This window comes from Melospiza georgiana, chromosome 2, assembly GCF_028018845.1.
Source record: "Melospiza georgiana isolate bMelGeo1 chromosome 2, bMelGeo1.pri, whole genome shotgun sequence".
Taxonomy (NCBI): domain Eukaryota; kingdom Metazoa; phylum Chordata; class Aves; order Passeriformes; family Passerellidae; genus Melospiza; species Melospiza georgiana.
In genome coordinates this window covers 54,068,559-54,089,908 of record NC_080431.1, presented here as the reverse complement: position 1 = coordinate 54,089,908, position 21,350 = coordinate 54,068,559, and the positions used below count along the sequence as shown (strand labels likewise).

General features: G+C 39.2%; 1 protein-coding gene across 1 annotated transcript in view; it reads right to left on the bottom strand.

Moving 5' to 3' along the window:
* Positions 1-21,350, bottom strand: part of RB1 (RB transcriptional corepressor 1) — a 71,329-nt gene that overhangs the window by 32,752 nt on the left and 17,227 nt on the right. The window contains exons 8-17 of the mRNA XM_058018306.1: positions 20,354-20,502; positions 19,542-19,619; positions 15,833-15,942; positions 14,837-14,914; positions 11,998-12,085; positions 11,427-11,543; positions 10,680-10,736; positions 10,565-10,596; positions 10,410-10,486; positions 9,995-10,197 (exon numbers count right to left, since the gene is read on the bottom strand). Coding sequence (XP_057874289.1) covers positions 9,995-10,197; positions 10,410-10,486; positions 10,565-10,596; positions 10,680-10,736; positions 11,427-11,543; positions 11,998-12,085; positions 14,837-14,914; positions 15,833-15,942; positions 19,542-19,619; positions 20,354-20,502 — 989 coding nt within the window. The remainder of the gene's footprint in view (positions 1-9,994; positions 10,198-10,409; positions 10,487-10,564; positions 10,597-10,679; positions 10,737-11,426; positions 11,544-11,997; positions 12,086-14,836; positions 14,915-15,832; positions 15,943-19,541; positions 19,620-20,353; positions 20,503-21,350) is intronic.

Below are 21,350 nucleotides of genomic sequence, written 5' to 3'. Positions count from 1 at the left end.
GTTTTATCCATGAAAACCAATTTGTTCATACTTTTCCAACACTAAATGTAATATTACAAGGTTCTTGCATCTAGGCAGACCTGTGAATCCCGACAAGTTCCCTTTTTTACCAGACTATCATCATTTAGACTGCAGGGTTTCTGACATTTGAGCACCACTGACAAAATGAAACATGATACATTTCAAAAGCTAAGGCAAAATGTAAATCAGAATGATTCTAAATCTAGAAGACAGAAATGCCTGGGCTGCATTCGTTATCCAATTACCAGAATATTGAAAACATTGTATAAACACAACTATCGCTGCATTAGCACATTTACTCTACAGGGTTCATTCAAGAGGAGCCAAGTTCAGGAAGCCAAGCCTGCAAAGTCTAACACTTTTGCAAGAAGTTGCATGGAGAAGTTTTGCTCTTACAATTCTGGTTTGATACTGAAGCCTTTCACATTTATCACCTCACCCCCATCCAGTTCCTGTCAAACAGCTGCCTGTAAAAGCAAGCCCAGCTCTTCCCGTAAGACAACTGAACTTTCTACAAAATTAAAACAAACAAAAAGAACTCTTCACACATTTTCCGGTCTTTTACAAAACCTATCACATTGCTGGAGAACTAAAAATTCCAGAGCTGAGAATTCAGATTTTAAATAATTCTTTTTTTCTACTTAAGAAGCAGCCTGCCCACTCTAGTTCTATCAGAACTAAAAGCTGTCCAGCATAAGAAGGGGGGAATTTTCTGTAATTTAAACCTGAGGATCAAACCACAAGCAACGGCAAAGGAAGGCCACTAGAAAGAAGTTCTTTTATGATGAGATAAAAAGAATATTTTCGCACATACATAGTTTTAATATTTCCCCTAACTCTATCTTTTTTAAACAGTGAGTTCCTGCCTTAAAGAACAAAATTCTTAAATAACAATGCTAGCAACAGGAGGCACTCAAAATTAATGCAACCAACTTGTGAAAATATTAACTCTACCTCACATGAAAACAACTTTGGCTAGGTTAACTCTGCTTTTCAGAAGAATTCTGCAAATCCCAATGCTTTACAAAAGGAAGTCAATTGGAAAATTTTATTAAGTACATAGCAAAACATGGACAAAAATGAGAATAGTGAAGCAGTGAAGCAAGTACCAAAATATCTACCTTTTCAGCCTAACAAAAAATGTTTCATTAATGAAATCAAATCCAAAAACTGCTGGTCTACCTAAGTTATTTCACACTTCTTACATGTGAAAGAAAGTTTACCACATATACTGCATGCTATTGTATTTCACACACTCCCCTGGGCAGCAAATGAAAAAAAAAAAAAAAAATCAGTACAGACTGGTGTCCAGATAAGATCTGTGAGTTCCTCCCGGCTGCTGGAAGGTGCAACAGGCGCGCAGAGAGCGTGCCAAGCACGGGCCCTGCTGTGGGCAGGGTGGCTCCCAAAGGGAAAGCACAGGCTGCTGGCAGTCCAGGAAGGAACCTGAGCCAAGCTCAGACCAGGCAGAGTCTCCGTGGGTGAGCCTCCAGCCTCTGCTCAGGAGAACGCCAAGGATGCAGCTGCAGAGGCTCCACACTCAGCTGGACCACGGGCACCTTCCAGCCTGCACCTACCCCACTCTGACAGGCAAACCCACCCCAAAGGAACAGCTTCCAGCAAACCTAGAGGGATTACCTTTCTGGAGGGTGCTGAACACTCTGCCTGCTCAACAGATGTGAACAGGGGCATCCACATCCCCCACAAGGGCTTTTTGTTACTGGAAAGTTACTGTAAGATGGCGACACAAACACATACCTGAAGTAATATATATTTATATAGTATAAAAGCAGGCACAAAAGCACTTATTTGGCCTACAAAAAAGCATCTAAAACCTCATGCTTTTATGAATGCAATAACTCAAAGTGCAGCAAGAAAAGAAACAAAAACATCTTCCAATAATATATAATTTGACAGTTTGACACGATACTAGTATCACCTTAAGAGCTTGAAAATTGAGCACACAGCTGGAAAAAAAAACCCCAAACCTCCATTTAAGAATGTTTGTTTGGCACCCACTTTGCCTCTTAACATAAACTAATTTTACCTTCCATAGAAAAGTTAGCAAGAGTGAGTCAAATGACACAGCAGTAAGGAAAGAAAGAGTAATAAAAGGACTTTGGCGCTCAGATAAAATAAGCCAGACCAAAACAAAAACAAAACCAACCTAACAACAACAACAAAATCCCAAAAATCAAACCCAAACTTCATTTTAATAATTTTACCTATTTCACTACAGAGATTCCTAAAACTACAAAGTTGGAGAGCATAGTGCCATCCAAGGAAGGAGCAACAGGGATACAAGTCACAGAACTTAACCCGAGCTTTATTTACTTTTGTATTTAAGGCGACAGTTACATCAAATTTGCCACAAGTCAGCAAGATTTTACAAAACTGAAGAAGTGCCAAGATACCTCCCTGAATTCTAATACATTTTTCCCTCATGGACAACCTTTAAACATTCCTGCACGGTATTTATAATGCAGATATAGCAGTGCTGCAGGATGAAAAGTTCAAACTACCTAAAAACATAGTATGACTAAAATCAAATTCCTACAGCTGAAATATGACCAACAAAACATTGAACAGTATTAAAATAAACTTTAAAAAAATTTTTAAAACCCCAACAACTTGAAAAGCAAGGATTCCCAGAAAACTATTGCACTATTCCTTGTTCCTTTTAATCAGCCAACCCTAAAGAAAAACAGACTAAAGAAAAGTCTACCATGCTAATGCAGACATTTCTGTGACTAAATCTGTACTTAGTACTGGTGTACAGCCAAGATATCTTTATGGGGCACCAAGAGGGCTGGCAGCTCCACTGAGCACAGCCTGTGAGTCCCAGCTCCCTGTCACAGCTGTAAATCTATAACCAGAGCAATCCTGACACAGCCTGGGTACATGACCTCCACGTGCAAACACAGCAATTACAGGCAAGATACAGCACAAGCAGCCACCTAAAGCAAACCTAGGCATAATTACACAACCACCTCTTGCTAATCTCCCTTTCATGCTTTAAGGAAGGGGGAAACATAGTTATGAAAAGTAGAATTAAGCATATGACTTAGGAAGGAGGAAACACAGCTTTGAAAAGTAGAATTAAGCATATGACTTGCTAACTTGCTAAAGTAGAATTAAGCATATGACTCCTAACCTTAACAGACAAAACTATAAATCTAGTTTAGGTTTGTCACTGAGGCAGATGACAGTGGAAAGTGAATAATCCCACTGTAAAATACCTGTTTAAAATAAATAGAATGAACTGCTTCCCAGAAGTACAGATCTGTCTCAAGTGCAGAAGAAACCTATATATCTAAGTTATAGAAGTAGGACTCATATTATCTTAACTAAAGAAACTCTATACCTTAAAGCAGCAGGAAAAAAACTTAACACTCTTAATCAAGAATGGCATCTAAATGTCACAGAATAAAAACTCTGCATAGCTGCTGTGTCTTAGGTAATCCCTTTGGTCGTGTTTGTACTTGAAGCAAGAGCATCTTAAGGGTTGGGCTGACTTGGTGTACCTACAACAGATAAACCTGTTAACAGTGCTAAGATAACCAAAATCCTTCAGTCCTAGTGAGTGCTTTATGCACTTTGTGAGTGCCTACCAAGAAGTGAACACACTGTCAACACAGACAAAAGCAGGAAACACAGGACCAGCTTTAAATGTTCTGGCTTCTCTTCCAGTAGCCTGGAGGATTTGCTCAAATGGCAACACCCAAGCATGAATAACCGCTTGAGTCATCCTCACGATAAATAGGAGTGGCAGGGAAGATTTTCAAAGTGATGGGAGAGACAGTGAAGACTATAATTCGCTATTCTTCCTGGCTTTTCAATTTGCCTTCAGCTGTTAAGGCAGATAAAAGTTTCAACTCTCAGAAAGCACAGCATGGTTTTCATTAAAGGAAACTCTTAAGGAGTACTAGAAAGGCAAGCATTTATTAAAGAGTGTGTGTATATATATAGCCAAATTAAAAAAGCATATAAACATAAATATGTTCATATATTTCTATTATTATACCATGTGCTATCTTCACAAATACCCAAAAAGCAATCATCTTACAGACTCCTAAAACTGTGCCCTGTATGATAAAGGCAAAATCAGAGAAGGTTTTCCAGCCACAGCTGTGACAACTGAAATGTCATAGCCTTAAAAAAAATTTAGAGCACATTCAGCAGAATCAGTATGAGCCCTTGGCACTATCACGCCGAGGAGCAGTGGTGGTCGTGACCTCTCTCATCCCACATGCTTCTGGAACACACTCATGATGCAAGCAGAAATATATTTAGTATGTACAGACAGAAAACCTCAAATATGTTCTTAGTTCCTTTCTGAGGGTTAAAGCTGCATACTCCTAGTGTAACTTTGTCAAAAGGAGCATGGTGAGCACATGCCAAGCCATCCTTTGGTGACCCTTAGCATGTTTTGTCCCCTGCAAGAAAAACCTTAGAAAATTTCATATTACAAATCATTGCCCATTGCAACTTCCAAGCTGAGACAAGATGCTAGGTGCCTAAAATCCAGAAACCCACAAGACATGAGTGATGTCTGCATGAGCAATCTGATGTCTGTATCTTTACACTGGTGAAGCTCCCTTGCTGGATTGCATCCTGCCAGTGAGCACGCTTACAGATGTTGTCCTTCTGGACACGCTCAGCACTTTTTGTGCGCTGTTGTCCCCCATTTCTGTACCTGAGGAAAGGCAAACATCAGCAGGCATGGAAAGAGTGTGCCTGCCATAGAGCAGCTTTCCCAAGAGAAGCCAGGTGCTGTGCAGAAGCGGGCACGAGTCCCCCAGCCCAGAGGGAAGGCAGCCCGGGAACGCGTGACTCACCTGCCAGCGCGGGAGTCGCCCGTGGCTGAACCCGTGGCTGCATCTGGGCTTGGCAGCACAGCGAGCCACAGCCTGTCCTCAGGCCTCGTGGGCAAGGGGCAAAGCACAGCTTGCACCCACACAGCTACACATCCTCCACTGCTAATCCACACCAGCAGCTGAAAATAGTCCCTGAGCTGCATCATGCCCCACATCTTGCCTAGGCATTGTCCCGAGCAGAGCTGACAAATGTCAGAACAGGCCAGGGAATACATTACCAGGGAAACACCTGATGACTGTGGGGCAATACTTGAGCCCAAACTATTGTCCCTTTGAGGCCAGTAGTACAAACTCAGCCCAAAAAATACCCAGCCCTTGCTGCCTGGCCTTACTTGGCTGCCTATCAGAAGATTTTAGATTCATTGTTTTAACACAACAGCAAACCACTTATCCAGCAACCTAATGTATCAAATGTTAACAGTGCGACCATTCCTACTTCCTGATTTAAAAGGAATCACTTAAGATGCCAAAATGAAAGAGGGTTTTAAACTGCATGTAGACATCTACCTTCAGAGAAGCTGTAGGACTTCAGACACCCCTAGCAGAAATCCCTACTGAGAAGGATTCAACCCACAAGAAAATGTATTAACTCCCCTTTCTGGCTCAATTCCTCCTTACGAGGAGCACAGAAACCTAATTTGAAATTGTACATCCAAGGAAACAGGTACCAAACACTTGAGAACAGTGAACTCCACAATAACTGTGTCCTTGTACAAGGACCAGGAGGTTGCATAGCTAAGCCTGTACTATTCCAAAGTACTAAAAAGCACTTGCTGACCTGTAACTGCTCACAGCTTTACCCTGACCTGGATTTGTCTAACGCTTTTTATGCAAATCTTAAACATATTATTTATTTTTTCTTTCTTTAATGCATGATCAAAGTAGGTCTGCTGTTATTCCAGCTCAGCAAGTTCACCATATTAATGCAATAATATATTCTTTGGGAATACATGGTTATGAGCACGAAGGCACTCTGCTGCAGTGAGCTGCATAATTTAAAACCAACAGAAGTCTTTGGTGTGGGATGAGGTATTTAAGTATAAACACTGACTACACAGTTAGATGACAAATACTTACTGCAAACATCAAGTTATTTTAAATCAACGCTGTGTGATAAAACAATACTGTAGATTTCATTGCAAATGTTGAATTGACAATAGAAACCACCAAAAAGAAGCTACACAAGGAGAAGCATTATGGAGCACAGTTTAAGCAATGCTAGATGAAAGACATTATAAATAAAGCAAAGCACACTTGTCTACTTCTACTCATATTTCAACCATTAAGAGAAGTAATTTCATGAAGCCGTGTTTTTCTTGCATCAGTGATTAAAACTCCAAAACATACTACAATTCCAAATCACAACATATATCAATACTGGTGTTCCTCCCTCCTTATAAAAATTAAAACACTAATTAGGACAGCACATATTAAAAAGCAGTACAACCAAAGAAGGCTACAGTGTCAAAAGCTGCAGTGCAATGCACTGCTTTAGTTTCCCGTCTGTTTGTTCACACAAAAACAAACATGAAAACCACAGCTGAAGTTACCAGACCAAAGCAGGCTGGGAATTGAATTCCCTTTAGCCTGTCACAATGAACCCTCACTTTCTGTTCTGAGCTGTTGGAGGGTTGCAGGTGGTGATGCAGCTGACCCTCACCCCTGTTATCAGCTACCACGCAACCTTCCCAAACTCCAGTCCTACCAGAAATACCACTTGGAATACTCCTAGTGCTCACATGGAGGAGCTAACAAGTTCACAGAACACTATGGTCTGTAGAGCTAACCAGGAAAGCGTGGAGAGCTTCTGTCTCTAAACTGCTTTACCTTCACACAAGGCTGAGGTTGGCCTGCAGCTCCAGTGCAGAAGAACAAGACCCTTTCACTATCCCAACACTGCACTTGTGAAAGGGCATTTGCAAGGAGCACATTCTCTAAGCACCAGCATGAAAAACACAGGACCTTACTTGTACCTCCCCATTTGGAGCATGTGAGCAGAATGGAAGCTGAGAGGCAGGGAAATACAGCTGGATTGCTCTTCAGATACAACAAACATACTCCACAGGCATCTACTTCCTTGAACAGCAAAACCAAAAACACCTCACAGGTATTTCACTCAAAATAGACTGAAAACTGAGAGACTTTGTGTTTGATTTGCTTGCCTGAAAACCTGTTCTTCCTTGTTTATTCTGAACAAACTGCAGCAAACAGCAACAATACCTCAGTCAAAGATGTGACATGGCAATTGACATGGCTTTCAGCACGGGAAATTCAGATATTCTGGAATTCCTTCACATAACCTTCATTTGAGATATTCAAAACAATTACTTTTTTGGGTGGCCACAAGGGAGGTCAAATTGATAGAATTATGGAAAAGGCTGAGCATGAACTCCCAGGCTGGCAGGTAACAAACTATCCCTTTCAAAGGAAATAGATTTTAACTGTGGAAGGGTTTAAATCATATAAGTATGATAAAAATGAAACAAAGGCTATTCAGCATTTTGAGTCTAAAGTAATTTCAGTTCCCTTTAAAGTTATGAAATCAAAACAGCGCTCAAAATACTGTAAGTGAGCACAAATTCAAAGTAAAGAATATTGTAAAGTGTATTTCTATTTTGCAAATAAAAATTATGCAGCATTATTAATATATTCTAAACTGATCTCTACATAATCTTCATCTGGAAGCATCATAACCTCACTGGTAAATATTTGAGTGGTTAAATAGGACTTCTCTCAGGGTTTGATAAAGATTTAAGAAAAAGGAATTGCTTTCCACATGATTTAGTCAGTATGGATTTGCCCCTTTTAAAAATCAAGAATTATTGGGAAGAACCTTTAACTGGTTTCCACCCTTTATTTTGTCTAGCTATGCTTTTTTTGTTGTTGTTAAAAGAAAGGATGACCTAGAAAAGTTTCATTTCCTTCCTAAAGCACAGATGACTAAATCAGCTAGCTATGTAAAAGCCATAAACATATTCACAATGAGTAGCTAAGGAGTAATATATTATCTTCAGAAAACAGTAAAAAACAGAATCTTTTACATTCACTTGATGCAGCTTCCCAAGTCAGGTAAAGGTCAGATCCTTTGAGACTTTTTTCCCTGAGAAATTATACAAGGCATTTTTCCTCACAAAAGATCAGTGACAAGCAAAACTGCAATAAATTCAAGCTATTTGGTATTAAATTGCTCAATCCTTTTAAATCTCTCATCGAAGGCTTCCTTTTTAAAGCAGTCAGGAGAATGAGTAAAAACTGAAGCAGACAAGCCTTGTAATGAAATGCACTACCTGGGAGGGTGGAGGACACAAGAACTTAACAAAAATAGACAGCAAGTAAGTGGGGAAATCAAAGTTGCATTAAGCAAATATTTGTAAATAAATGTTTCTCAGAAGTTTCTATTCTTATTTACTAAGCAAGATTTTTTGGGCATTTTTTGCATAAGCTTTACTCATTCCATGCTTTTCTTCTTCATTTAAACAGTTTCTTGGAGAGGGAAACAATTTTTAAAAACTTCAAAAAACAAGACCACTCTCTAACCATATGTGGACACTTGAACTTTCTCGAGATTCCATCTTTCTTGGACTGTTTACAATTAACTCAAAGAAAGCACGTATGGTGAGACATTCTTTAGGAGTAAGAAGAAGGCATCTGGCTTTTCTCTACTCCTTTATCAAGTGTTTGGAGGTTCAGAGGTATTTACTGGTATGAACTACACTTCCCTAATTGCCTGCCCATTCTCGAGGGAATTGCTAATTAAGCAGACACTTGCAAACCTTGTACACCATTGCATGGAGGCAATACCCAGATAAGGAACTGCAGAAGAATACAGTAAACCATTATTTTGTTCACCAGTTAAACCTTTCTAGGGTGCCTCAACAGCATCCTGAGTCAGCCATCTAAGTATTTTCTCTTGCTTCACTCCACATCCTTCTCTGGCACTAGGTGATCTTTGCAGGTCCCCTCCAACTGAAAAATCAGCCACCCCAAACCAGAACCAAATGCCCCTCTAGAAACTCAAGGAGAGAGAGTAAAACATTAAAACACATTCAAGCAGAGCACTCAAAAAAATCCTGGAATAATCCTGTGCTTGTTGATGACATTATCATTTGTTTCACAAAAGCCTGCAATGCCCATAATTTTTTAAAACAAAACTCTCTGGATTTTCCAGCCTGAAAGTCCAGGTCTAAATTAGATTATCCTGCATTCCTTGTTTGACTTATTGGGTAAAAACTGGTGGATTTGGTGTACTGCTGATCAGCAAGCTGGCTTCAAGCTGCTTTGTAGAAGGCAGCAGGGGCCACTTCTTGCTTGTAGAGAGTCAAACCCTGGTATATCTTTTGTCCTCTTAAGGTTACAATTCCTAAAGACCTTTTGCTTGCAAGTTTCCTGAAATAGTGTCTGCCTCTTAAAATACCCTTTCCTCTCCAGAACTAAAAGATATGGGATTGGTTCTAAAATGGTTTCCTTTATGTCTGGTCAAAATTACCAGCCTCTATAGTCTCCTGTTTTGTGGCATAAACAGCCTATTTCTGGTTTATAAGTAACAAACAATGAGAAGAAACAAATGTTTGATTTACTGAAATACAGCCTAAAAAAACAATCCAGCCTTCCAGCATTTTATTTTAACGACATCCAAAAATACCAAAGTGACTGGAATGCAAAGGACAATGCAAAACAATATTTTAAGTACTATTAGCAAATATATCAGATGCCCAGAACAGAGGCCCTATTGCCAAGTAGGAACACCAACTGGATAAAAATTAACTTTCAAACAAAAGCATTGAATTTATTGCTGATTTTGGTACTAAAACACAGTTAAAGGGTATTACCCTTATGATTTTTGCCAGACTAGTAAAATGATGCTGGCTTACAGTCATGTAAATCAGCAGACCTATGCTGACTTCTTCCTCTGATATGCTTCCTTTTTCTAAAACCAGAAGACATGACTAAACAAATCCTGTTTTGCTCTTTTAATTTATTTTTCTAGAACCAAATCTCAGCAAGACCACAACTTATTCTATAGAGTTGGGTATGAAGTCTTTTTTCTAGGCAAGCACATTACACAAGGGCAAATTCTACCTGAAAGTGTTACTTACAGATTGCCAAGCGAGAGACTCCATAATTCGATGTTCACAGTGCTCTAGATGCTTTATCATTTCCCGTGTTAGGTTGGGTTCTGCTCTAATAAAGCTTTCAATCACCTTGTAGAAGTCAAAAGCTTTTAAATCAAATACATTGAGAATCCATGGGAAAGACAAGTCTGTTTCAGCACTGGTACTGTCACCTTGTGAAGCATTTCCTGAAGAGAAAACAGACTAAAATTATCACATATTCTACATTCTTCCACTTTTGATGTTTTTTCCTTTTTGTATTTATTGAATTATTGCTAGCTCAGACATTTCAGTGAGTCACTTTTTGTGTATCGGGTGGGTTTTTGCTATTTATATTAGAATAAATAGTAATAACTATCAATAAGTAACAATGCAATTAAGGACTCTAGATTTAACTTACTGCCATATGTAGCCATGACAACCTCAACAGCACATGCCAGAAGAGATGTGTGAAAGATGTTATCATTCAGAAGTTTGCTGAAGAGAAAGGAAGTTATTAGTATTTGACCCAAGACTTCAAACTAGCAGACTTCAATAACAACTTAGGGCAAGTACCTGAAATTTTGCACTGAGAGGCGCTCTTCCTCCTGAAATAAATAAATCAAACTTGTGAATATTCTTAGTAATTCCAGAGGTACAGCCAGTACTGAGATAGCAGCACTAAACTTACCGACTTCAGCATGGACTCCATTACTCTGTAATAGAGACGCACTCCAAGCTTGTACCTCTGTTAGAATGAGAAATTCAGGAATATTACAAGGAGTTTTGACAGACTACAACAGCAAGACTCTTGTGTTTTAACAATCCAGAACATTCCAGTTTTTGACAGAGCCACTATAAACAAGTTACTGTCCCCATTTCCACTGGCCAGTAACACTGGAGAGGCCTCAAGGGCTACTAAGGTGTGTGACTACCCCAGCCATGTGAAGATTCAACCAAGTGTAACAACCTGAATTGTGTTCACACTGATTCACAGCTAACAGGATAAAAAAGCAGGGCTGACAGACAGGAAGGAGACTGTCGAGTACAAACTTGGTTGGGTTTATTTTCTAAAATCCTTGTTGAAAGCACAGCTGCTCTCCTGACTTTATAAGGAAGTGAGTCACCTTTGGCAGTTTTAGGCCAAGTTAACCTAATGAATGCAAATATATGTTTCACTTAATGCATTTTGCCCAAAAAAATTTTCCATTCTTCAGTAAAGTACTTCCAACATATTTTCACCCAATTACTATTGCTCCTTACATATTAAGAGGAATTTCTTACATGCTATCTTTACAGTGCTTCCTCAATTTGAAAAGAATACTGTTACTTTTTACCTTTACTGATCTACACTGAATGAGGAGAGTCACTAAGTCTAGTCTCATACCAGCTAGTGCTAACAGAGCTCAAGTGAGTGATATTCAACCCAAATACTGACCTGTGAGCCAATTTCAGCCCATCCCTGTCCAACTGCTTCAGCAAATTTCTTTTTGAAGATGTGTTCAAAACTTTCCACTCTTTTCAGGATACTATCCTTAGGGTTCACTGTGCAATTCTAAAATAGTACAGGAAACAAATAAGGGGAAGGAAAGACAAAGAAAAGACATTTTACTTCAAAAACATTTCAATCATTTAAATGATTAAAAGCCCTGCTTTCCTTTGTAACACCTTTCAATATAAGGTCATCAGCATAAATAAAAATGAGATATTTAAAAGAGTGCTGTACATCTTTTTCTCTTTTGTTTCCCTTCTATACCCTCTTGCTTTTCCATTCAATACACACATAAAAGAATTTTAATATGCTGCTCACTAACTGAAGTATTTAAGCACTTAAAAGGTTCCACTACAAAACAGTTAAAGAGCATGCTTTCTAAAATGACTGATGACATTTAAACCAACCCAAATAAAATGTACTTTTTCAAAAACATGTGCATCCGATCTACAGGTGTCTATTTTGCTTGACTGGTAATTCCAAGAATCCTACACAAATCATCTTTGCAGTCACTTACATTGAAGTACTTGATGAGAGTATCTGATGGTTTATCAGTTGCTGAGTTTAAAATCATAATCAACTGCTGAATGTTATTCATTGCCGCTCTGGAAAAACACAATAAAATGCATAATAAGCATTAAGGTTGACAGTTTCCAGAAAATGAACAGCAAATCCACACACCAAAAAATTATGATTCCTGTTCTCACTCCAGTTATCAAACAAACTGTTTGAGGAAATCTACTGTGGTAACGACTATGAATTCTAACAAGGCAATTTATCTAATTACTTACACATGGATTGTGATAACTTTAATAATCAAAAGAATGGCTTAACACCTAAGAAATAGCTTGACTCTTCTGTGGTATTGTTACTTCCTGAATTCTTCACTGCTGTTTTTGATTTTCCAGTAGAATTTTGTGTGTTAGTGGTTCAACACAGTTAAACAGTTTAACACAGTTTAGCTTTTAGTTAAGGAAAAAAAATCCAGGAGTTACAGAAGTGATTCCCTGTAAGGATCTTGGCAGCTTCCTTTGGACCTGACAGGACCAATCAGCTGGCTAGTTTTGAATATTAACACTCTGTTAAACCACTTAAGAGAGCTGAATACACCCTGTGAAATCACATTTAAAGATGAACAAGCCCCAGGAAAAGCTCTGTTGCTTCCAGCCTTTGAACAGGTGACGGGACAGTGGCCGGGCCATGCCCTGCTCTGCTGCTGCCGAGTCCCAACCACAGCCAGGGGCCAGGCTGGCTCTGGTCAGCTTCACATGGAGCCAAGCTAAGCCCTGCTCTGGCCGTGAGCTGCCCAGCCATCCTGCAGGAAAAGAAACAGCAGAAAAGAGAACAGAGGCAGTCCTGCAGCCCCATGGCTGGAATTGAGAGTGGCAGGGGCTGGAAAACAGCCATGCAGCCAAGAGCAGTCACCACCAGCAGAGAGCACATCACCATCCACGAGCCCAGGCGAGATGTTAACTCTCTCACAGATGAAACTTGCATGCATCAATCCTCTCTCAAGTGACAGGAAAAGGAAAGGGTGAAGAGAAAACAACACTTAGAGAAAACAACATGGAGACACCAAGGTCAGTGAAGGAGTTGAATCCCAGATGGGAGGAGAATGAGGAGATACCTCAGTCTTGGGCTGAAATTGTCTTGTAAGGGTATGGTGAAGATATAGTTGATACACCAGACCGTTTTTTTTTTCCCCTGTAACTCATGGAATGCATGGGGAGAATGTAGCGTTCTAATCGCAGCCATGAGCACTCAAGCAAATGTTGAAGTAGCTGTGTTCCAATGAGAAGCTTGAACCCAGAGAGATGAAAAAGATGAGAAACCTTGCCCCAGGACAGAAGAAGAAAACCTCTGTTTCCAGAGATTAAAGAGGAGAACTTATTGTTTCTATACTAGAACAGCTCATCCTTAAAACTGTACCCCAACAAGCTGAAATGCCCCATGATGGCAGCTGTGGGAAGACTACCAAACTGTGAGAGGGACTTCAAGATTACAGACTTTCCAGGTGACTGCTATTTGTGAAAATTAAAACCACAAGTAAACTACTTCTTGTGGAAAAGTCTCCATGGCATGGCAAGAGAGACTTCTCCCCCTAAGTGAACTCAAAAAAAAAAAACACTAGGCAGTACATTGACTGAAAGTTACAGGTTTTGTCTCTTTATATTGTTAGTGGGAAAGGAAAGAAGCACTGGGGGAAAGACAAGTGTTATGAAGGTTTATGAAGGTTTGTTCAGATTTCTTTTTTTTTTTTTTTAGTTCTGTTAATAAAGTTTTCTGAATACCCTTTAGGGTTTTAAGCCTGCATTGCTCTCCTCCTAATCCTTATCCTTCTGTATTAGCAGAACATGAGCAAATAGTTCTAGTGGGTGCACTGATGTTTGGCCAGCCCACTATAGTTTGTGTGCTTCAAATCTCTGTATCATTCAACCTCAATTTGGTTCATAACATCAGTCAAGTAACTGCAAACCCAGCAAAAATATGTTCAATCATTGCAACATAATGCATTTTTCTTTAATCTACTTTTTACCAAGTATTGGTAAAAATCACTTCTGCCACAACTCTCCTAATAATAAGGAAAAGCATAAGAACACTGGAAAAACATAAAATGAAAACATACAACTCAGTCTCATTATGCTCGTAACTAGTACTTACACCCTTTTAATACACTAGTTTCTACATAAATGACCAGATACAAATCCACTGATAAAAATCATTATATTCTCTGTTTCAGGGGGCTTTAAAGCAGAGTCCATGAGTCTAGGTTAAAATATATGACACTGTAAGGTAACTCAAAGGAATAAGCATGGTCCTTTCAGCATATACTATACAGGGCTCTGTTTAAAAGGAGAGATAAGGATTCACTTTCCACTCTAAGATGGTGATCAAACCTTTGCTGCCATCTACTGACACTTCTGTGTCTTCATGAAAAAGTTACTACAGCCCAAATTCAGTGCTGGCGAATAGGCCTTCACATGATTTGCCCTAAATAGCATCAGTTTTGGAAAAATCGGAGCAAAGCCCAAGTGAGAATGGAAAGAATCTAAACATCACTAGACTTTCTCTCAAGAACAAAGTTGGTTTAGAACATTTTGAATTTTTAGCAATACAGAAACTTCATACTCCAGGACTTTTCTTATGTCAAGAAATTTAAGGAAGCATCTTTGCCATCTTTATAGCTACTATAAATAAAAAGTATCAGTGATCAGAACTACAGTATAGTTCATGGGGAAAAAACCAACAAAACCAAGGCCACATTTCTTTAAAAATTAAAAAAAGACTATGCTAAAGATAAATATTTTTAGCTATGATATTAAACAAAAGAACACATTCCAGAGAAAAACTCATACCGAACAGGAGTCTGTGGAAGTATAATATTGATTTCCTCATCTGCACTGTTTTTTAGTGGTGTCCTCTCCAACTGTGAGCTACAGAAATGGAAAACAATCTTATCAAAGACTAATACAGTTCAAAAGACAATGTTTTCTATAAAGACTTAATCTGAAGAGAAAAATGTGTAACATATTAGAATATGTAGATGCCCAATTACTTGAGTTGTTTAAATTCCCAAGTAGATGCTTTGAGCAGTATGTTGCACTAGACAAGCTCTAAAGTTTCCTTCCAAACTTTTCTTCTTTTCTAAAATTCCATTTACAAACAGCTTAATCTATATGTAGAGATGGTATTAGTTGCATTTTAATCCCATTTTAAAGTTCATGTATTTTCATGCCATAAATAAATTCAGACTCACATGGTGAGCTCACATTAAATTATAGAGATGTTGAATTGTCAGCAATTGCTAGCATATAAGTGTAGGACTGAAAAACAAATTAAATCAAACAGTCATAGAATGGTTTGGGTTGGAAGGGGACCTTTGAAGGTCATCTGGTCCCATCCACCTTCAATGACCAAGGACATCTTCAACTAAATGGGAGTCCTCAGAGCCCTGTCCAGCCCAACCTTGCATGTTCCCAGGATGGGGCATCCACCACCCAAACCATTCAGTGCCAGCTGGCTCAGAGCCATAACACTACCTCTGGCACATCTAATCAGCTGGCATGCCATGCCTCCTCCTCATGATTCCTCAGCTTTCCCTCAATGAAAAGGGCCTTGCACGGAGTAAGTGTTAGAGCAGAGCTTCCAAATCAGGCAGCCACAGTCATATGTTCCCTAATTATTTAAGTGATGATGTAAAGCAAGGCTGGTGATGCCAGAATTCCTTATCTGAAACTACAAAACTAGTAGGTCAACAGGATAGAGAGATCTCCATTTATAACACAAGGGGGCAGAGAGCAACACAAGTTTGCACTCTCTTATGGAATGAAATCAGTAAATGGAAATATTACCATGCAATGACAGCAGGCTGCAGAGTCTCATCATGATTCAGAAATAGTCTCGCATCTATATCTTTGTTCTTGAGATAGAGCTCGTCATACTGTTTCAAGATAACTTCAACCTCAAAAAGACATTGAAAAAAACCAGAATTTATTATACAGGAACAAGTTTGACAATCTACTGAATAACATAAGTTATTTCTACTTCATGACTGGAATGTTGAAATGCTAAAAGAATGACCTTGGACCTCACAAAGTTACTTCTTATACAGCAGTTGAAACATACCCAGAGGAAAATTACTGTTTATAAGAGAAAACAATCCAAGATCATAAGAATTTTTTGATGAAATGTAGGTCTTGACACTGTAAAAACAACTAGATTAGGAAACAGACCTGCAAACCAAACTAGCATTTCCATATTTTTAAATCTTTCCTTCTAGAAAAGAGAGTGTCACCAAGAGCAGGAAATGTAAAATGCTTGCTCTTAGAACAGCTATTGGGCAATTGAATCAGTCCCTGTCTCTGCTGGTTTGGGCAATAGGGCCTAAACTCAAACTTTTTTTTTACCTCAATAGGAGTTTCCTCATTTTATATTAATATATCTGCACTGGAGTAGCTCTTAAGAGACATGCCTATTGCTACAAAAATAGACTTGTTATTTCATGGCCACACTGTAGTGTTTTAAGTAACTGTTAAAAAATTCTTAATTGACACAAATCCCAGATTGATATGACTTCACTTTGCATGGAGAAGTTTACTGGATTTTTCTGAATGTTTTTTTAATTACTTCTTTTTACTTTGAATGACTAACATTAACTGGAAGTCTGCAATTTTTTTATCTGGCCCTCCAAATCTGCTGCTGTGCTCATGTAGAAGTATGCAGCCGCCTCAATTATCTGCTCCCTGAGCCCTTGAACTTATTAAATGATGCTGTGCACTGGCAAACTCCTGCTAGGAAAACAGGCAACAATGCATATGAACCCAAATTAGTCCCCTCTCAGTCTCAAGAGAGAGAAAGCTGCAAATGCCTCCTACACAGCTTTGCTCCTTACCCTCTTCTTTACCTTTGCCAAATGGACTTGCTCCAAACTGATCTCACAATTAAAACTTTAAGATTAGGTCTATTAAACCAAAGATTATATTTCACTTCCTATTATCACTATTCCTTTTATTTAAAAACTTAATTATATTTTCATTTTTTGTTATCTTCTTAATGGATTATGCACTCTTTTAATCAAAAATATTTCAGTACTTCATAAATTTCTAAAAAAAACCAGCAGCTCTCAGACAAGATGGCTGTACTGGGCCAACTTGGAAGAAACCTTCAGTCAAAAATAAGAGTTCTGTATCGATCTATTCATTAATGCATAAAGTCTGACAGCAAATACATGGGAAAGACAAACAAAATACCAACATTAAGCCTCAAAAGCTTTTCTTGCTCTGGAAGGAACATTAAAATTTTTCAAAAGCACAGTGTTTTTTTATGAAAGTCAATTTAAATGTACCACATTACTACCTATTGTACTGATGATCTCATCCATGATTTTTGGTTAGCTGATTACATGTATGAACCAACTACCTCTGAAATACAGCTCTAACTTTCTGCTCTGGCACTCAAGGTTAAGGTGCAAAGATCGTGTGACTCAATTTTTCTTCAAATGCATCCTTTTGTAAAAGTTTCACCAGCAAGTCTTATGCTAATATTTTGATATTATGCTGAAGTTCAGCAGTCTTGGATGAAAACCCTCTGATTTGAGAATAAGCTGTATAATGACCTTTGCCTGGAAGTTCATATAGGGTTTCCCAACTATACATACACACATCAATTAAAAAGTCTAAACAGGCTACTGATACCCTGGAATTAATTTAGGAAGAGATTAAGATCTTCAGTGAGTCCTGTACTTTATTCCCCACCCAACACACTATGACACTGAACAGAAGATACATTTGATTGAACCCGGCAGACTCACTGCTCTGATCAGCTTCAGAGCTGCTTATTTTCAGGTTACAACATCTACTGGTGACACACAGCTAAACTTACATTTTTAATAATGATGAATGTAAACACACTGCAAGAAGTTACCTATTAAAATGCACTCTGGATGCAATTGCACAAAGAGAGAGTCTGCTGCATCCAGGCAACAGCTCGGCAAGATGAAAGCAATTCTGCACAGACACAGCAGTCCAAACTCTGCCAAGTTGTGAAACTGAGACTAATCTTCTGGATATCTTTCCAACAACACTACAATAACATGTCTCATTTATATTTTAACTAAGGTGTGCAATTTAAGACTTTAAGCATTTATAGAGCGACTTGAGAGACCTAGTATTGTAATAGCTGTATTTTAGATGAATGGCCTTACCAAGGTCATGGATATGCAACTCTTACGTTTTACTTGGTGTAAAAGCTTTTTGCTTTGAGCAAAGCCTGGTTTAGCCTCAGGAGATTAATTTATTAAATTCAAAAGCATAGGCTAAATATACTTTATGAATACTGGATTCCCTGCTAGCCCACATTCCTAAAAAACAGTTCATTTTGCCACATGATTTTAGAAGAACCTATTAGAACTCCACCAACGGGTAAAGGGTGTCTTAAGCAATTTGGCATGAAGTAAAACACAGTTGTTGAACTGCCTGTTTTGGGTTTGCATGGGAAGGTTTTGGTAACTGGGGGGGTTACAGGGGTGGCTTCTGTGAGAAGCTGCTAGAAGCTTTGTCCATGTCCACCAGAGCCAATCCCGATGGCTCCAGGACTGACCCTTTCTATTGGTCAAGGCTAGGACAATCAGGAATTATAGCAGCACCTCTGTGATAACATATTTATGAAGGGAAAAACAGAAACAACTGCAATTACAGAGAAACAACTGCTGCCTGAGAAAAGAGATATGAAAGTATGTGAGAGGAGCAACTCTGCAGACACTGGGGTCAGTGGAGAAAGAGGGGCAGGAGGTGCTCCAGGTGCCAGAGCTGGGATTCCCCTGCAGCCCCTGGTGCAGAGCATGGTGATGCAGATTGTGCCCTGCAGCCCAGGGAGGTCCATGGTGATGCAGGACGTGCCCTGCAGCCCAGGGAGGTCCATGGTGATGCAGGACGTGCCCTGCAGCCCAGGGAGGTCCATGGGGATTCAGAGATCCATGCACAGCCTGAGGAGGAGGTGGGTGCCTGAGAGAGGCTGTGAGCCCATGGGAGGCCCATGCTGGAGGAGCCCACACTGGAGCAGGCTTCCAGGTAGGACTTGTGACCCCTGGGGGGACCCACACTGGTGTAGTTTGTGAAGAACTGTTGCCTGTGGAATGGACTCATGTTGGAGAAGTTCATGGAGGATGCTCTCCTGTAGAAAGGACCCCACTGGAGCACGGGAAGGACTCCACTCCCTGTGCAGTGGCTGGAACATGTGATAAAGTGACTCCCCATCTCCTGGCACTGCTGATGGGGAGCAGGTTGAGCCTGGGAAGGAGGCAGGGGTGGGGGGAAGGTGTTTTTAACATTTATTTTACTTCTTATTATCCTGCTCTGATTTTGCTGGCAATAAATTCAACTAACATCCCTCAGCTGAATCTCTTTTGCCAGTGATGGTATTTGGTGAGCAATCTAACCCATGAACTTTTGTTATATTTTCTCTCCCCATTCTGCTGCAGAGAGGAGTTAAAAGAGGCTCTGGTGGGTTCCTGGCACCCAGCTAGGGTCTGCCCACCACAATGTCTTAAATTCCTCTACTTACCTCTGGCAGTCCATTGGAAGCTACAATACCAGCAGAATTCAAGAAAGGAATGAAGCTTGTGAAATACACATTTTTGACCTAAAAACAAAAAGGAAAAAATGTAGCATTAGCAAGGTAGAGAGTCAGCCATGCATACACTGCTTTCACATCTTTAAATCAAGAAACTGAGACAGTTCTGTAATGCACTGTGGTTTGTTTTCAATGAAGCAAGAACAAAACTTGCCATACATTCAAAACACTGTGATATGTAAGCAAGCAAATACAACCCTTTTGTGGAATACTAATTGATTAAACTGGAAAAGGACTGCACTCTTTCCAGCCCTATCACATTTCTGCTTCCATCATCCATTTGAATATTCAAAAACCAGTCCTTTTTACACAGAAATAGATTTAACAGCAGAGTGAAAGGGAAATGGGGGCCTTTTAAGATCTTCCACAGAAGCAATGTGCTTTTTGCATAGATTTTCTCATCATGGGATGCAGCTGTGAAACTCCATCATAGCAGCCCTGCATCCATATGCTACATGCTGTGATCAGCCTGTAACTTCATAATCTATTCTTCACAAATCAGTTACCCTGGCAAAATTATCACCCGTACCAAAGCGTTTGTTTTGGGTGGTTTTTGTTTGTTTTTTACACTACTGAGTAGAGAAACTATAAAATGGTAAAATACTTTCACTACTGAAGGTAACTGCTTGACAGAATAGTTAAGCTGGCCCAAATAATGACACTTAAAAGACCATTTAAATAAATACATATTCCAGATGGAGTCTAGCAGCAAGATCTATCAGACTCTGAAGCGCAGGCATTACCTCATCTAAATTACAATCGTGCTCTTTACAAAGGATTTCAATAATTTTTGTGTCGGTATCAAGCTGCTTGGCAGTGCGTGAACTCCTGCTCTGACCTCTCCTCGGAGTGCGAGCTGAACCATTCACAGTCACTGCAGGCACAGAAGACTCTGCAGAGACATTCAGAACCATCACAAGGTTAGAGCCATCTTAAGAAAGAGGAAATTCAAGTTATTAATCCTAGAAGATGCTACTTCTTATATACTTTTTTCAAGTCTTCCCCTTAAATATATTTTCTTTCTCATCCGTTCAGCTAGGTAAGAAACCTTCATTACAGAAAATGTATACAAAAAGAAAGTTAATTTTTAAATTCCTGTATCAGTATTTGGACATTTTGTTTTTAAGAAGCTACTCTGCACAGAAAGTAACAGCACTTTCTACAAGTAGCTTTAACAGAAAATCTGTTTTGCAAAGCTAGGAAAGCCTTATCTTTTCACAGATGAGTAACTATTTTTCTATTTTTAAAGAAGTATAAAACTAGAAGCTGAAGGTCAATAAATCAATGCAGAACTTGAGTGATGGTGGGAACCTGAAATATGGTCCTGGAGGGAATTCCTCCTTTCCCCAAGTACCCCCAGACACACAAGCAGAAACAAACAGGTCTACCTAGAAGAAAGTATCAAAAAACCTTAATACTGTGAGGTAAAAATATTTCATTTTGTTAAACTCAAAACAGATGGCTTAAATATGTGAATTATATTAATAACATACATTAATATGATTAAATATTGTTGGTTTAAACTTGACACTGTAATCAGCATGCTGCTCTCACTTGTAACTTCATCTGCATTTGACAACTGTTCTGAGAAACCCTGACAAACTACATTGCAGAGGTGGCTGCATCATAATCCCCTCAGTCTTAGTCAGATCATAAGGCCTGGCATCATTTATCACAACATGAAGCCTCTTGGTCACGAGGGTTTGAACAATACATTGTGTTATTTTCTCAAAGAATGCA